The sequence below is a fragment of the Hyperolius riggenbachi genome, chromosome 2, assembly GCF_040937935.1.
Source record: "Hyperolius riggenbachi isolate aHypRig1 chromosome 2, aHypRig1.pri, whole genome shotgun sequence".
NCBI classification, from domain to species: Eukaryota; Metazoa; Chordata; class Amphibia; order Anura; family Hyperoliidae; genus Hyperolius; species Hyperolius riggenbachi.
Window position 1 is genome coordinate 190530032 of NC_090647.1, and position 18342 is coordinate 190548373.

Consider the following 18342-nt stretch of genomic DNA (forward strand, 5'->3'; position numbering starts at 1 on the left):
TTTAGCAGGCTGCAAACTGAATAGTCCATCCTAAACAAAAGTCTTTTTAAAGACTATTTTTTTTTTTTTTAAAGCAGCAGTGCATACTGTTACTGTGTATTGAAGCTGCCTTGTGACTGTGAGTGGCCAAGCTTGTGACCAAGTGGCACACCACAACATACTGCAAGCGTGGCATATTCTATACATCATTCTGTGTAAACAATTAAAGTATTTGCAGTTATAATACAGAGAATAGTGTACTACATATAATTGTATAAAATGAGAGGCAGAGGCAAAAATGAAAAAGTTGCATGTGGAAGTGGCAGGGGGAGAACCTTGGCAGGAGCAGGTGCAGCAAACCTTGGTAAAAGTACTCAGGGAAGGAGAGACAACCAAACCCGCTCTGTGCGTGAAATGTTTAGGCTTGGCCAGACTATTAATGAAACTCGGGCTGAAATACTGACAGACTGGCTCACCCAGGCCAGTGAGGCCACTACATCTTCACAATCACAGTCACAAGCTGGATGCCTAGAGGAAGAAAGCAACTTGTCAGCAAATGTTTCCGCAGACAGTGCAGATGCAGAGTGCTCTGACAATTACAACAGACACCTCAAAATTCCCTCATTGGAATCACCTGCCCTTTGCAAAGACAGGGGTGAAGTTAATAAAACATCAAATAATGAAAATTGTGATGTGTGTCCAGACAGTCAGGAGGAGTACTTTTTAGGGAAGGATACAGAACATGTAAGTGAAGTAGAAATGGATGTATCTCATACTACTGGCAGACACCCAGCAGTACAGGGTCCCACAAGTAGTAGAGCAAACCAATTGTGTAGGCCACTGGTAGCCAGTGAGGAGGAAGTGGCATGTCAAGTTGAAGACAATCAATCAATTTGTGATGTTGCCTTAAACATTGAAGTGGATTATGAGTCTGGAGAGGATAGCGACCAATTGTATGTGCCATCTAACCATCAATCAGACACTGATAGTGATGATGATTTACAGCAACCCCCACGTAAAAGGAAGCAGCTAGGTATTTCTCATGCTGGCAGGAAGCAAAGAGGTAAAAACTCCCATCGAGCATCAGGCAGTGGCACACAGCAGGCAGTAAAAACCCATGTTTCTGGACAATCAAAAAAGGGATCTGGAAGAAAGTCACTGGTATGGGATTTTTTTAGCTGTAATGAAAATGACGAATCGTTAGCATTATGTTTTCTTTGCCGTACAAAAGTGAAGAGAGGTCAGCTTGGGACTCGTTTGGGTACAACAGCTCTTGCAACTCACATGGTTCTGCACCATCGTTTACAGTGGGAACAACACAAAAATACCAAGAAAAGTCAACCATGTAATGTTCCTCAACCTACAAATACTATTGTTGCTCCTTTGACCCCAAGTTCTAACTCTTCATTGTGTCGTCATGCTGCTGCTGATGATGATTATCATCACTCCCAATCTTATACCTCTAGATCTTATAATACTGACCATTCCTCAGAGTCTCCCAGACAATGTCAGCCTGCCCTCAGCTCCTTCACTTCCAGAGGTCCTGAAATAATAAAAAAAAATCTCCAGCCATCGATCTCTGAGGTGCTGGAATGTAGGAAGCCACTTGCTCCCAACCATCCACGGGTTCAAAAGTTAAATGAACTGCTTGCCAAACTTTTAGCAGTGCAGCTCCTGCCATATCGTTTAGTTGATACTGCAGCTTTTCGTGATCTCATGAGCTATGCCATGCCAAATTGGCGTATCCCCAGCCGGCACTATTTTTCAAATAAAGCTGTTCCTGCATTATATGAACACATTGCAAGAAACATTAATCTTTCCCTTGATCACGCTGTTGGAGGCAGGGTACATATTACAACAGACGCATGGACCAGTAGGCATGGTCAAGGTCGATATATTTCTTTCACCGCCCACTGGGTTACACTCATGCGCAGTGATAAGGGCGCGGCAAGTGGAGCACCATTACAGGTAGTGGTACCACCCAGACTACTTAAGAGGAGACAGGCCTCAGGTTCATCTTCTTCAACCTCAACCTCCTCCACTATCATTGAAGACTCTGCTTCATCTTCCTCCATCTCTGCAGCTTGTTGTACAGATAAATCTGGACTCTCCAGTAAGTGCAGCCAGACTTATGGAATGATGCAACACTGCAGATGCCAAGCCTTACTTCAGTTGGTTTGTCTTGGAGAAAAAAGTCACACAGGGCAAGAAATTCTAACCACACTACATTCACAAGAGGACAAATGGCTTGCCCCTCATCAACTGAAAGTTGGCAACGTGGTTAGCGATAATGGTGCAAACATGGTGTCAGCAGTTCGTCTTGGCAGCTTAACACATGTGCCTTGCCTTGCCCATATTTTGAATTTGATTGTTCAAAAATTTTTAAAAACGTACTCTGGCATGTCTGATCTACTAAACACAGTTCGTAAGGTGTGCAGTCATTTTAAGTATTCAGCCACTGCTGCGGCTTCACTTGCACAAATGCAAAGGCAGCACAGTCTTCCCCCCAACAAGTTGATTCGTGACACAGCTACACGTTGGAACTCCACTCTCTATATGGTGCAGCGCTTGTGTGAGCAGCATAGGGCCGTGAGGAATTATTTGTTGGAGGAGGACAGTAGATCTTCAGCTTCAAATCTTGGTTATATAAATGGTCACCAATGGCAGCAACTACGTCACCTTTGCAAGGTTCTTGCACCATTTGAGGAAGCAACACGGTTTGTTAGCCGAGACAAAGCTGGATTCAATGATGTGATACCACTTGTATTTATGTTAGATAGGACACTAGGGAAGCTGATGGACCTGGCAGAGGATTCAGAGGATAATGAAAGTGGAAGAGTAGTGTCTGGATTGGATGAAGATTTACAGCAGGATATTGAAGAAGAAGAAGAGGCTGGGCAGGCACTGGGGGAGGCAGTTGTCCGCGGATGGGAGGATGAAGAGGAGCAACTGGAAAATGTAGAGGAGGATGAAAATGTTTATATGAGTCCTGAAGAGGAACAGGTGGACAAGGGGCCTCTTTTCAATATGGCAGCTCATATGATACGCTGTTTAAGGCAAGACCCCCGGATAAAGAAAATTAAAGATAGGGATGATTATTGGATTGCAACCCTCTTAGATCCTCGCTACAAGGAAAAATTGCCAGAATTTATTGATCCCAGCCAGCGTAAACAAAGGATTACTCAATTAACTTCACTACTAAAGAAAAAACTCATAGAAGCCTTTCCACAGCCAGAACTCACAGAGAGCCATTCTACAAACACACATCAAAGAGCAGTCAGTAGTTCCAGCATTAGCCATGGTGGAAATTTGATGCAGGTTTGGAGAGATTTTTTCCAGCCACGCCAAGTCAGTGAAACACATGGCAGTGTCAGTTCCCACCAACAACGACTGGAACGTTTGGTGGTGGATTATATGACATACAGAAGTCCTGACTCCATAGAAATTGAAGATCCAATGGAATTCTGGGTGTCCAGGTTTGACCACTCTCAGGAGCTTGCAGAATTTGCACTGGAGGTTATGAGTTGTCCGCCATCCAGTGTACTTTCAGAGCGAGCCTTCAGTGCCGCCGGAGGGGTGGTAACAGACAAGCGCACAAGGTTGTCGACAAAATCTGTTGATATACTGACATGTATAAAATTCAATGAATCCTGGATTACTGAACAGTACAAAACTCCCACTGCAGATAGTAGGGACTAGCTGTGTAACTTGAACATTTCACTACTGGACATTTTGATATTTTACAAATATATATTTGAAACCTTGAAATTATCATAAATATATCTTATGTTATCCCCAAATGGTTAGGACAACTGACGTGAGAGGTATATGGAGGCTGCCATATTTATTTCCTTTTAAGCAATACCAGTTCCCTGGCTATCCCACTGATCCTCTGCCTCTAATACGTTTAGCCATAGACCCTGAACAAGCATGCAGCAGATCAGGTGTTACTGATATTTGTGTCAGATTTTTTACAAGATTAGCTGCATGCTTGTTTCTGTTTTGATTCTGATACTACTGCAGCCAAATAGACCAGCAGGGCTGCCAGGCAACTGGTTTTGTTTTAAAGAAATACATTTGTCAGCCTCTATATGCCTCACTACAGTTGTCCTTTAAGCATGGCCACTGTGTCCAAGCCGATGTTCCTATCTGCCTCTGGATTTTTTTATTTATTTGTACACTGCCTGCTTCTCTTGCCTTATAGGGGTGATGGTCACTCTGACCGAGCCACTGCTCCCCCCACCACTGTCAGTTTATGCGATATGTACCACTGCCTGCCCTGCTTCTCCTGGACCTATGGGGGTGATGGTCACTCTGACCGAGCCGCTGCTCCCCCTCCACTGTCAGTTTATGTGATATGTACCACTGCCTGCTTCTCCTGGACCTATGGGGGTGATGGTCACTCTGACTGAGACGCTGCTCCCCCCACCACTGTCAGTTTATGCGATACGTACCACTGCCTGCTTCCCCTGGACCTATGGGGGTGATGGTCACTCTGACCGAGCCACTGCTCCCCCCACCACTGTCAGTTTATGCGATATGTACCACTGCCTGCCCTGCTTCTCCTGGACCTATGGGGGTGATGGTCACTCTGACCGAGCCGCTGCTCCCCCTCCACTGTCAGTTTATGTGATATGTACCACTGCCTGCTTCTCCTGGACCTATGGGGGTGATGGTCACTCTGACTGAGACGCTGCTCCCCCCACCACTGTCAGTTTATGCGATACGTACCACTGCCTGCTTCTCCTGGACCTATGGGGGTGATGGTCACTCTGACTGAGCCGCTGCTCCCCCCTCCACTGTCAGTTTATGCGATATGTACCACTGCCTGCTTCTCCTGGACCTATGGGAGTGATGGTCACTCTGACTGAGCCGCTGCTCCCCCCACCACTGTCAGTGTATGTGATATGTGTACACTGCCTCATCTCCACTTCAAATAACAAAAAGAGGCTAAAATTTGCACGAGCTCACCAAAATTGGACAGTTGAAGACTTGAAAAATGTTGCCTGGTCTGATGAGTCTCCATGTGGTGTAAACAGAATGAGAACATGGATCCATCATGCCTTGTTACCACTGTGCAGGCTGGTGGTGGTGGGGTAATGGTGTGGGGGATGTTTTCTTGGCACACTTTAGGCCCCTTAGTGCCAGTTGGGCATAGTTTAAATGTCACGGGCTACATGAGCATTGTTTCTTACCATGTTCATCCCTTCATGACCACTATGTAGCCATCCTCTGATGGCTACTTCCAGCATGATAACGATAATGCACCATGTCCCAAAGCTTGAATCATTTGAAATACTTTTATTGAACATGACAATGAGTTTATTGTACTAAAATGGCCCCCACAGTCACCAGATCTCAACCCAATAGAGTACATTTGGGATGTGATGAAATGGGAGCTTCGTACCCTGGATGTGCACCCCACAAATCTCCATCAGCTGCAAGATGCTATCCTATCAATATGGGCCAATATTTCTAAAGAATGCTTTCAGCACCTTGTTCAATCAATGCCACGTACAGTTAAATCAGTTCTGAAGCCGAAAGGGTTTCAAACACCGTATTACTATGGTGCTCCTAATAATCCTTTAGTTAAATGTATACTGAGAAGTGAGAACGTCCTCTCTGCTCTAAAAGATACACAACAGCATAATAACCTTTAAACAAAAAACATTTATTTGTTACAGCTGATACAAATTCTAAAATAAATCTGCACAGCTTCTACTGAATCATGGAAAGAGACATATAGTTTAACGAGGAACTCCAGTGAACATTTTACTGTTGGCAGGTGATGTAGCTGCTGAATTTTTTTTGGGCAGCTGAAAACAGCTATTTCCCACAATGCAGCAAGGTTGAAAGACAGGAAACTGCCAAAAGTACGTACTCAGAATTTCTTTGTGGGAAGGGTTTTACCACAATATCAGCCATACAGAGCCCCCTGATGCTCTGTTTGTGAAAAGGTATAGCTTTCTCATGTAAAAGGGGGTGTCAGCTACTGAACAAAACTATTTACAATTAAAAAAAAACTATTTACAATAAAAAAATTAACAAAAAAATTAGGCGTCCGGTCTCCCCCCGATGCCCATCAGCCGTGCGATCAGCTCCTCCTGCCTGGCCGATCGTTCTCTCAGTTCCAGGACCTGCTGCTTCAGGATGGGAATGTCCCGAATTGCCCGCCCCTGGACCCGCACCTTCCTCTGCAGCCTCCGCAGTTGTCCTCTCATACAGAGGTGAGAGGATAGAGAAACTGTTGAAAAAATGCGGGAAATAGGTTACCCAGTTGATATACAATGATTTTACTTTTTATATGAAACAATGCCACCATTACACTCATAAATTTAGTTAATCATGTGATTGACATAATGTGTTTGGTATGGTTTCTTTGGGGGAAAAAAAAAATAACCTGTAATGCATAGCTTACTGTTAGGAATGATATAGCTACCTTTGCAGTGGGGAGCGGTGCGGCCGCCGCTCCCGCCTCTGACGTCACTGCGGATCTCGCCGCGTCCTCTCAGACATCTCCTTCCGGCAGAACAGGTCTCTCCAGGTTACATCACAGCAGGGTAGCGCACGTGCGCACCAGGAGACAGGACCTTTATGCACTGAGGAGGCGGGTCAGCTGAACTGCCGGTCAGCTGACAGAGGTGGTCTGACTCTTGCTGCTGATTGGCTGCGTTTCACTGGGCGGGTAGTTTGGAATTACCTGTCTGTATTTTAACCATGTGTTGTCAGTGGCTCGTTGTCTGCTGTTGCTGAAACTTCGCAGTGAAAGCTCTCAGACCTTAGTCAGATCCGTGTGTGCTTGATCCGGCAGGACCCCGGGAATTCACACTTAGCTTAGGAGATATTTGTATCTTTATTGTAATTACTATTATATATATATTGATTTACTGTGTATGACCTTTTGCCTGAACCTCTGATTACTCTCTGCCTTCTGATTCTGTACCTTCGCCAATCTGATCTGTTGCCGAATTCGGCCCGACCTCTGACTCTGATTTAGCCTCCTAATTCTGTACCTTTGCCAATCTGAACTGCTGCCGACCTCGGCCTGTTTCTCACTACGATATTGTCTGACGTTTCTGTACCGCTGCCTGACCGACCTGTTACCAGCTTTGCCTGTACGACCATTCTTTATGTAAGTGATAGTCCCAGCCACCAAGAACTATCACTTAGGAGTACTCCTGTATTACTGTGCACCAAAATCACGTGTGATCACACATGAAATAAAATACTGACTTTTGTTCTGATAGAGCTGATTCTGATTAGCAGAGATATCACTGATCATTACACTTGTTTTACACAATAACATTTAGGGCCCGTTTCCACTAAAGAAGTGATGCTGATACAGCTACCTTGTTGGATGAAATCACTTCTGCTTGCCTTCGCATCACTTCTGCATCTCCTGATGTGGAAGTGAATAAAGGAGATGGGACACGGGCGCAGGCAGATGCAGCTCTGCGAGAATCTGTAGCATGCTGCACATTCTTGGATCACTACACCACTCCACATAACCCGCTTGCAATGAAAACTGTTCCATTACCATGCATTGGTTTGAGGACAGCTGCGGCGGTATGCGGCTATGTAGCCACATCACACGTAATGGAAGCAGGCCCTGACTTGAGTTAACCTAATATGGGATATTAATTATAAAGTTTAAGATTTTTACCATATTGGGCTGTTCTCCGTGCCACTCGCCGTTGGCTGTGGTGGGAAGGCCCTGGTGAGGAAGCCCGGGAGGATCTGGACCTGGCTACTCTGCGGCGTCGCCGCTGGCCATGGGGCTGTGCAGGGAGTGGTGGAGCATTTCCAGCTGTAATTAAAAATAATACATAATGGATAAAAAGGATTAACTTTTTAGTCAAAATACAATTATTTTTATTAGTATTTTTAAAAATGATTAGAAAAGACACTACTTTATTTAAAGTGAACATTAAATGTGCCCCCCCCCCAAAAAAAAAAGAGTCACTTGCCTGGGGCTTTTACCAGCCCCCTGAAAACATCCTGTGCCTGTGCAGGACAGAGACGGGAGCAAGGATGCGCGGTGGCTCGAAAAACAAAACTCAGCCATAGCAGTGGACCAAATGATCATTAAAGGGGCACTACGGCGAAAAATTTTAAAATTTAAAATATATGCAAACATAAGCAACTAAGAAGTACGTTTTTTCCTGAGTAAAATGAGCCGTAAATTACTTTTCTCCTATGTTGCTGTCACTTACAGTAGGTAGTAGAAATCTGACAGAAGTGACAGGCTTTGGAATTAGTCCATCTCTTCATAGGAGATTCTCAGGGAATTATTTATTTTCAAAAGCACTTAGTGAATGGCAGTTGCTCTGTCCAACTGCCAAAAAACTGTGTAGCAATCAGGGAAGCTGGCCGGCATCATTGTTTAAATATTTTTAGGAAATATCTTTATAAAGAATAAAAGCCTCACTGAGAATCCCCTATGATGAGATGGACTAGTCCAAAACCTGTCACTTCTGTCAGATTTCTACTACCTACTGTAAGTGACAGCAACATAGGAGAAAAGTAATTTATGGCTCATTTTATTCTGGAAAAAACGCACTTCTTATTTGTCTGTTTGCACATATATTAAATTTTACAATTTTCCACAATAGTGCCCCTTTAAGTACTGGTGCGGGCACAGAACGTCTTCAAGAGGTCGGTAGAAGCACCAGTTAAGTGAATTATTATATTTTTTTTAGGGGGGAAGGGGGGGGGGGTCAGAGTTAAAGAGGAACTCCATCCTATACAACTCTGCTCTGTAAAGCCCTACAGTACACTGGCTCCACATCAGCTTTAGGATCAATTTCAAAATCCTGTGCTTGGCCTGCAAATCAGTGCACAAGACCTGCCAAACTTAATTCTCTGATCTGGTCCATAGGCACATACCAGCCCACCCCTCCAATCTTCCAACGACCTGCACCTAGTCGCACCACGCATATCTCAGTCCCATGCATGATTGCAGGACTTCACTATGGCTGCCCCCACTCTCTGGAACTCGCTCCCACCACCCATCAGACTCGCCCCCACCTTTAATACCTTCAAACAAGCTCTCAAGACTCACCTTTTCATGCTCGCATACCCCCCCCCCCCCTACACCAGCGCCATAATATGTTCTGTTAGACACCCTCTCAACAGATGTACCTATTGTCTCCACCCCACCCTTTAGATTGTAAGCCTATGGCAGGGCCCTCCTCCCTAATGTATCCAGCTTTATTATGCAATCTTACTGTCAATCACTCCTCTTGTGGACTAGAACAGTCTCTATTTTGACCTATGACACTGCACTGTTATCATATCATTTGCATGATCTTGTTTTGTTGTGAGTTTTCTGTATGTCCTACCTTGTATGTTAACCCATTTCTCTAGTGTGCAGCACTGCGTAATATGTTGGCACTTTATAAATGCAATAAATAATAACAGATATGCAATATAATGTCTTACCCACCCGGTTTTAAAATAACCGGCAAATGTTTGATTTCATGAGGGCAACAATCTTTCTGATTAAAAGGAGGTGACAGGGAGCATGAGACACAGTTCCAACTGTCCTGTGTGCTGATCACCCCTCCCAGTTGCTAGGCAACGAGAACAACAACTTCAGAAATCCAATCATGCTTTGCACAGTATCAGGGGAAAAATGCCCGGGCAGTTTTCTTTGTTGGGGCGGAGCTTAGCTTCTGTGCAGCCTAAAATGAGGCTTGAATAACAAATACAAAGTTCTGATACAGTGAAACTGTTAAATAAACACCAAGCCTTTTCAGTGCTGTTGAGTACCTTTTTAGTCTGGAGGTTCACTTTAAGCATAAGCACAGAAAAAAAAAAGATTATACAGTATAATCCCTTTATAGTAAACTACAAGAAACCAGGACAAATAGTTTGCTATATCAGAAATGTACTGCATCTTACTTTGACATACATTCAATATAGAGGCATTTTCTGGGACATGAGGACTGACTTTACTATATCAAAAGTTTTACTATATTATTAATTCTTTATTGGGCATTATATAATAAGACTCTTCAATGCAGTGACATAAAGCTTGACTAAAAAGAAAGCTCTTGAACTCAGACTGGGGCGACGTTTCAACTATCAGCAGGACAGCAACCCTAAACATACAGCCAAGATGACAAAGGAGTGGATTCAGGACAAGTTTGTGAATGTCCTTGAGTGGCCCAGCCAGAAGTCAGACTTCAAACTCATATAACATCTCAGGATAGATCTTAAAATGGCTGTGCCAGACAGTGGCGTCACTTGGGGGGTGCGGTGGGTGCGGACCGCACCAGGTGTCAACAGCAGTGGGAGGTGACACCAAGCTCCAGGCTAAGGGAGAGTGAAGTAGGCTATGTAAATATAGAGTAGGCTAGTGCCTAATGTACTTCCCCCTCCTGCTCTTCTGCCTTCAGGCTGCCCCGTGCTGAGCTGATAATGGAGTTCAGAGGCCACTAGGGCCACATGGTGATCATATTTACATTACAAGCAATGTTACTACCTGAAAAGATAGAAGACCGAGAGCCCAATATAGTGTAATATGTATAGGTAAGATTGGAGGTATAAATAACTCGTAAGAATTATACTCACAAACCAGGGTTGCCAAGAAAGCAACCACTGTAAAGGCAGGTGGGGAGAACAAGCCTGTCCCCACTCAGGAGTAAAACGTCGCTCTCTGCGGATAGAGAATTTAAGGGTGGGTCACCCTTCCACCAAGGGTGGACTTCTGAATGCTTGCAGGTGTACAGAGGCGCCGAGAGGATAAAAAAGGCTAAAACATTTAAAATGTTTAGGTTGCGGCGGTGGACCGACTAACCACAAACTGACAACAAAGCTGTTGTTTTTTCAAAAATAAATATACATAATTTATTCAATTGCTCCCAATAGAGTCGCAACGCGTTTCACGGGCAAAGGGACCCGCTTCTTCAGGCAATAAAGACAGGAGCAACAACACAGCGTCTGGTCTGGTTGATGCTTGGCACCTCTGTGTGAACGTATATTTATTTTTGAAAAAACAACAGCTTTGTTGTCAGTTTGTGGTTAGTCGGTCCACCGCCGCAACCTAAACATTTTAAATGTTTTAGCCTTTTTTATCCTCTCGGCGCCTCTGTACACCTGCAAGCAATGTTACTACCTGGTGAGGTTGGAGGTTCATAAGGTGAGAGTGGGGTGACACCACAAGTTTCCGCACCGGGTGCCACCAACCCTAGTAACGCCTCTGGTACCAGAGTTGGTTTATCAACAAGGAAAACCTAGGAAGTTGACCAGGGAATGGACTGAATCTAGGGACCTGGCGGACACTAGCAACCAATAACTGTTTCTGAAAAAGTAAGGTGTTTAACAGCAGTTAACAAAACCTGATATCTTGCCTATGGGACAATTTAATCATAATCCTTTCATGCTGTCAACTGACGCTTACCATCCAAGCCTATAGGAGCATGAGAGGTGCTGCACAGAAGAATGGGCAAAATTTGACAACGATAGGTCTGCCAAGCTTGTGGCATCATATGCAAAAAGACTTGAGGCTTTAATTGCTGCCAAAGGTACATCAACAAAGTTTTGAGCAAAGGCTGGTAATACATAAGTACAAGTTATGTCTTATTTTTTTTTTCAAAGTATATTTTTTTAATAACTTTTTAAAAAGCTCAAGTAAAATTTATCAATATTGTCCTTATGGAGCGTTGTGTGTAGAATTCACAAGGGAAAAAAATAGTCATTTTGGAAACACGTGCGTAACAAAACAAAATGTTGAAAACGCGATAGGTTGTGAATACTTTACAGATGCACTGTATTATACACACACCTCTATTATAATAATCACAGCCAATGGCATTTTGTATAGGATTAATAGATACAGTGCATAACACCCAAAATAGACATACATATAGTAATACTATGATGACTTACATTGTATGTCAGCGATTACTCTCGCCACAAAATCGCGGTCCCTCCTCTTGAGGTCGGACCACAGAATCTGGACCTTCTGTGCGCTGAGGACACGGTTGTATTGTGTCCGCATGATTTGCTGCACACTCTGAATCAGAGCATGCTTTGCCTGCCTGGTGCAGAGATCATAATGACCTCTGTGGAAGGTCTGTAAAAGAAATATAACAGTATTAATACCAACTATATTTATTATACAATAGTTAATTAGTATTTTTCTTACAACTTGATGAACTACACATGTAAAATATGATATTATTACTAATTACAGGGTTTAAAAATTGTATCCGATTGGAATTAGATTCAATTCGATTTGCCATTGTTTTGCAATGGCAAATTGAATTGAATCAAATCCCAATTGGACATGTCGGATTAAATCGGATCGTAAATAGAACCGTAATCGAATTTCACAAAGAATCGTATCATGTAGATTGGGCTTAGGGGACTGAGCCCACTAACATAGTTGTGCGCAGTTGTGTCCACTTTTCTGAAACACATCAATGTTACAGATGCTGAAAAGCGGACACAACTGCGTACAACTGCGCTCAACTGCGTTAGTGGGCTCAGGCCCTAAGTGAGCAGCCTGTCCCCCCTCCCTTCCCATCCACCTCTCCTTTACCTCCTGGAGTCAGGCAGCCCCTCCTCCACCATCACTGTCCCCTGATAGCTGATCAGCCTGATCGCAGTTAAAGGGACCATGAGCAGTTTCCTTCACCCCCTATAGCCTGCGAGGTCCCCCTGCACACTCCTGGTACCTTCTGTGGTCCTGTTCCCGGCAACTTCAGCTGAAGGCTCCCGCGTGTTTCATCATACTGGGCAGCGTAAGAGTCCCACACATGCATGGTTCAGTCTTACAGAACTGCGCATGCGCAACATAGAGAACTGCACTTGCATGGGCGAAGTTGCCGGGGACAGGACCAGGGAAGGGACCAGGAGGATACTGGGGAACCTCGCAGGCTATGGGGGGGGGGGGGGGGGGCAGGAGGAAACACCAAGTTAGTCCAAATTTCATTTTCATGCAAAGCTCATAGTCAATAATAACAAAATCTATGGAAATTACTTACAATTTTTTTTTTCATATTGTACGCATGCTGATGGACAGTTTGCAGGGCTGCAACTTGCAAGTGGTCTACAAAAATGCTTACAATATAAAGAAACACTTGAAGGAATACTGTAAGGGGATCGGGGGGAAATGAGTTGAACTTACCCGGGGCTTCCAGCCACTCACCGATGCTTCGGTCCCACCTCCGGTTCACTTCTGCAATTTCAGACTGAAAACCACTGCGCCTGCGTTGCCATGTCCTCGCTCCAGCTGATGTCACCAGGAGCGTACTGCACAGGATCAGTATGGTCTGTGCCTGCGCAGTACGCACCTGGCGACATCAGCGGGAGCGACACACACGACAATGCAGGCGCAGTGGTTTTCAGTCTGAAATTCCGGAGCATCGGTGAATGGTTGTGCTGGCACAGGATGTCTGCGGGGGACCATTAGAAGACCCGGGTAAGTTCAACTCATTTTCCCCGACCCCCTGAAGTATTCCGTTAGAAGGAAAAAAAAAACTTTTGGTGAAAAAAAAAATTGGCACAATATTAAACGCCAGGGAGGTTAACAATACTGTATATCAATCAAGGTAACCAGTGGCGTAGCTAAGGAGCTATGGGCTCTGGGGCAAATTTTATATGGGCCCCCCCCCAAGCACTATATACATAACAATTGATGTGGCGCACCATAACATGCCAAAGATAACCGCAGTGTCAAAGGAGCAAGTAGGGGATGGTTTGTTAATAATTACTACTATTTAAAGCATCTATAGAAGTGATTATTAACAGCACAGGACCAAAAGAGAGCTAATATTGTGCTTGATGGAGGGCCGCTCGGGGCTCATCTGGACCAAGGACCGCAATGCGGTCGGCTAGTCGCAACCTCTGCACCCCCTATTGCTACACCACTGAGGCCGGATGCACACATGGCAAAAACGCTTGCAGGAAAAAAACGCAAGTAAACGACGCATATGTGTTTTCAATGCATATTTACAGTAAGCATTCTGCAAAGTGCAGTGTTGCCTAGTATGGTAAAGCATATGTGTTGCGTTTTTCATGCTTTTTATGCAGCATTTTCAAATAAAAATTAAAGATCTCTGATGTGTTTCCGCTTTCTGCTGTCTTCCAAACAATTTGCATATACTTAAAAAAAAAACGCAAACACATACGCGAACCGCAAACGCATACAAGCACACGCAGTAAGCATGAAAAAACGCACCTGCGTATAAAAAAAACGCTAAACCCAAACACACCAAAAACACAGTAAAAACGCATTACCCTAACGCAAACGCACCTGCGGAAAACTCCAAAAGAAAACGCTATGTTATATGTGAAGCTAGCCTGAAGGTAACAATGCTACAACGAATACAACCCTCTGCAAAACCTGTTGCCTACTACGGTAAAGCATATGCGTTGCGTTTTTCATGCTTTTTATGCAGCATTTTCAAATAAGAATTAAAGATCTCTGATGTTTCTGCTTTCTGCTCTCTTACAAACGATTTGCATATACTTAAAAAAAAAACGCAAACACATGCGCGAACCGCAAATGCATACAAACACACGCAGTAAGCATGAAAAACGCACCTGAGTATAAAAAAAAAACGCAAAACCCAAACACACCAAAAACACAGTAAAAACACATTACCCTAACACAAACGCACCTGCGGAAAACTCCAAAAGAAAACGCTATGTTATATGTGAAGCTAGCCTGAAGGTAACAATGCTACAACAAATACAACCCTCTGCAAAACCTGTTAGATGGTAAAGACATTCACAAAAACAGTTTAAAAAATGATATACAATGTGTTTGATTGCTTACCTCAATTAGCATCCGCTTCATTGCTGGAGGGATCCTGGGAGGCATCTCAGTTGTCTGCTCTGTGTCACCACACCAGCCTGACTGTCTTCAATGCTGCTGGGGCACGTGGAGCCTCTTCCCTTTGAGATTGCTCAACTTCCTGTTGTTATTGTTTGCATTAGCCAATCAGAAGCTAGATTCGCGTTAGGCAGACGAACGCCAACGATTTTTAGCATACGAACGTTTTCGTGTTAAATAATGTAAGAAACTAAGCATGCGCAGTTCAATGGTGTATTAACAAGAATATTTCTACGCATACTGCAAGCTTTTTCGCAATAATTACACTTTAAGGGCAACTATCGCGATATTAAGTATGTAACTACGCGCACATATATTAGCATGCAAGGGGAACGTAAATTCGCGATACCCATCGTAATGCGAAAATTAACGCGAAAAAATTTGCCGAACTTTTCGCTTCTCGAAACGAAAATTGTGCTTATTTCGGCGAAAATGAGGCGAAAAGAATATTTGCATTTTCGCTCAACACTGAGTTCAGGCAACCAATTCAGTCTGGTCACTTATTAGCCAGTAATCCACTGGGTCCCCTGACATTATAAAGTCAAGGGACTTTATAGGTAATTAAATCACATATAATTTTTGTCTATAACGTGTTGGATGCTGCTGATAGTGGTTTGTGGCTTGAATACTTGTTGAAACTTTGGACAATGAAAGATATTTCTCCAAAGTACTACTACTTCTTGAACTTCTACTTGTGGTTTTTATCAGCTAGCTGTTTCTTGAAAAGTCACATATAAATGTTTGTACAACAGTTGGTGCATCAAAATATACAGATACAGTCTCAAAAAGGTATAAAGAGGCACAAATAGAAAATAGAAAACTGGACCAAAGTCAGAGCATTCAAAAACATAATCATAAATGCCAATGAATAAGAAATGGCCCACGCCATCCTGTACAACAGGAGAAAAAAAAACAAATGTACTCTCCCTTCACAGCCTGCATATATAAACAAAATTGTAAAAACAGTAAATGAGTCAGTGAGTGGCTTCAGTAGATTCAGCTCAAGGGAAGGCCTGTGTCACATTGGCAGCTATGTAGTGCAATAAGCAATGCATGGTTGCATCATTATGGCTTTGTGGAAATAATGTGTTTTTGCCCTTCTAACAGAGAGTAAGCATGATGGCAAGCTAGTAGTCCTCACAGTTCTTACATTGTTGTTTTTTATACAGGAGTCTTGGAGCAGGCACAGCAAATAATGGGCAGACTGTAACACAGAGATCCAGTGCTGGGTTCCTCTCCAGGTCTCATGGTGTCTTTCTCCTGCACCAGTCTTGGGATGGGATGGCATGGGTGCTCTCTGTTTGCTCTCCTGTTGGGCATGCTTACTGGAAGCACATATTGAACAAGAGATGGTGGATAAGGTAAACCGTATAAAAAAAACCACACACAAAGACCAGGAGCCCAAATAGTTCAGTGTGTTCTAAGACAGGTTGGGATCAAAATTCAAAAGGTATGGTACTCACATAGGTATGTTGTGTTTCTGGGCAACCATCCTTTTAGCACCTGTGGAGAATAACCATCTCCAATCAGGTATAGACAGGAACCGTAGGTCGTTCGCACTCCAGAACAGGATCCCAGGGCCTGAAGGCTTGAGGAAGCCACATCTCAGGGAGAGGGGGGAGAGGATGTGTGTAAACCACAGAGAAGGAGAGAGGTTTCTGCCAGTCCAGTCTGTTTGGTCTGCCCTGTTGTTTGCCCCATTAGTCCTCGCCATGCTCAGTCCTGTCAGTTTGTCTACCTATTTAGTCCACACTCTGTCATCCTTGTCTCTGCCAGTCTGGGCTACAGTCTGTCATTATGATCCCTTTCCTGCAGTCTGTCATTGTGGTCCCTGCTTGTCCAATTGGAAGTCGGTTTAAAGAACAGTCTCACCTTTTCCAGCTCTGGTATGGCACTGCACCAGTTCGCATCTGATCCCACCTTATCTGACCTCCAGTGGTCACAACTTCCTGCTTTTCCTACATGTTGCATACAACTAACATGCAGTAGGTTGAGGCATGCAGTCAGTGTGCAGTGTCATTCTGGCCCTGGATCAGAGTAAATTGTTCTTGAAGCACCTCTACTGCACCTTCTTTAATTTGAAGGCACACAGGAAGGGGGACCATTAGATCATCAGAGAAACCATATGGGAGAGAAAGGGGGGCCACTAGACCACCAGGGAAGCTATATGGACATGGGGGACCAGTAGACTACCAGGGAATTTACTTTGTGGGTGCAAGGGGGCACTAGACCACCAGAGAAGTGATATTTCAATTGGGATGTTAAAATAGTGTCCTGGGATTGTACCATAGGTTTATGCTCCAGTCAATTTTTTTTCTGTTTTCGCAAGGAACAAATAAGTACCTTGGTTTATATTTGATTATGTATGGTATATGTAACACAAATCATTTGATTGCCAGATTTTCCTCTATGTGAATACTCCTTTCACTGCCTCAAGTTCCACTTTATGGTACTTAAAGAGAAACTATAACCAAGGATTGAATTTTATTCCAATCAGTAGCTGATACCCCCTTTCCCATGGGAAATCTTTTTCTTTTCTCAAACGGATCATCAGGGGGCTCTGTATGGCTGATATTTTGATGAAACCCTTCCCATAGTGTGATGTCAGCATCAGGGTGCTGACATCAAACTATGGGAGCCTTGTTGCATTGTGGGAAATAACAGCTGTTTCCAACTGCCAAAAATGCATCATCTCTTTCCACAGACATCACATGCCAGCAGTAAAAATGTTGCCATGTGATAAATGTCAGAATGTAAATCAGGGAGAGGAAAGATTTTACAATGGGCAAACATTGACTAAATCATTTATAAATAATTTGTTGTAAAAATTAGGCACTTTTTTTCATTATGTTATTTTCACTGGAGTTCCTCTTTAAAGAAAACCTAAAGTGGAAAAAAACAGTGTTACTTACCTGGGGCTTCCACCAGCCCCCTGAAGCCATTCTGTGCTTGCAACCAGGGGCGGACATACGGCCGTGCAGGCCGTGCCACTGCACGAGGGCCCCTGAAGTTCCGTTGCTTCAGGGACCCATTAAGTATTGCTGTTTTTTTATTTTTATTATTTTTTTATTATTATTTTTTTCCTGTGGGGCCCCGACTCCTATCCTCCCCCCCTCACCTCGGCCCCCCCCTCATGCGGCGGGAGAGCCGAGCGGCAAATACAGGAAGTCTCCGGGGTTCCAGCAGGTGCTAGAGGCTCAGCCGCTTGGTCTCCGCTGTCTCCTCTCCTCTGTATACTGCTCGCTACTAAGTTAGGAAGTAGCGAGCAGTATACAGAGGAGAGGAGACAGCGGAGACCAAGCGGCTGAGCCTCTAGCGCCTGCTGGAACCCCGGAGACTTCCTGTATTTGCCGCTCTCCTGTCGCGCATACCGGGAGGGAGGCCCCCAGAGGGGAGGGCGGATAGGAGTTGGGCCCCCCACCCGGATAGCTCCCTACCCGGCTACCTACCCACCCACCAGGCTACCTAGCTACCCAACCACCCACCCACCCGGCTACCTACCTACCCACCCGGCTACC

The 18342-nt window shown here is 44.2% G+C and overlaps 1 protein-coding gene across 1 annotated transcript; it reads left to right on the top strand.

The window, feature by feature from the left end:
• The first annotated feature begins 258 nt into the window (after positions 1–258).
• LOC137544903 (zinc finger BED domain-containing protein 6-like) lies at positions 259–3678 on the top strand. The gene has a single exon (XM_068266001.1). The coding sequence runs from the start codon at positions 259–261 to the stop codon at positions 3676–3678; it is 3420 nt and encodes a 1139-aa protein (XP_068122102.1).
• Positions 3679–18342: the final 14664 nt, after the last annotated feature.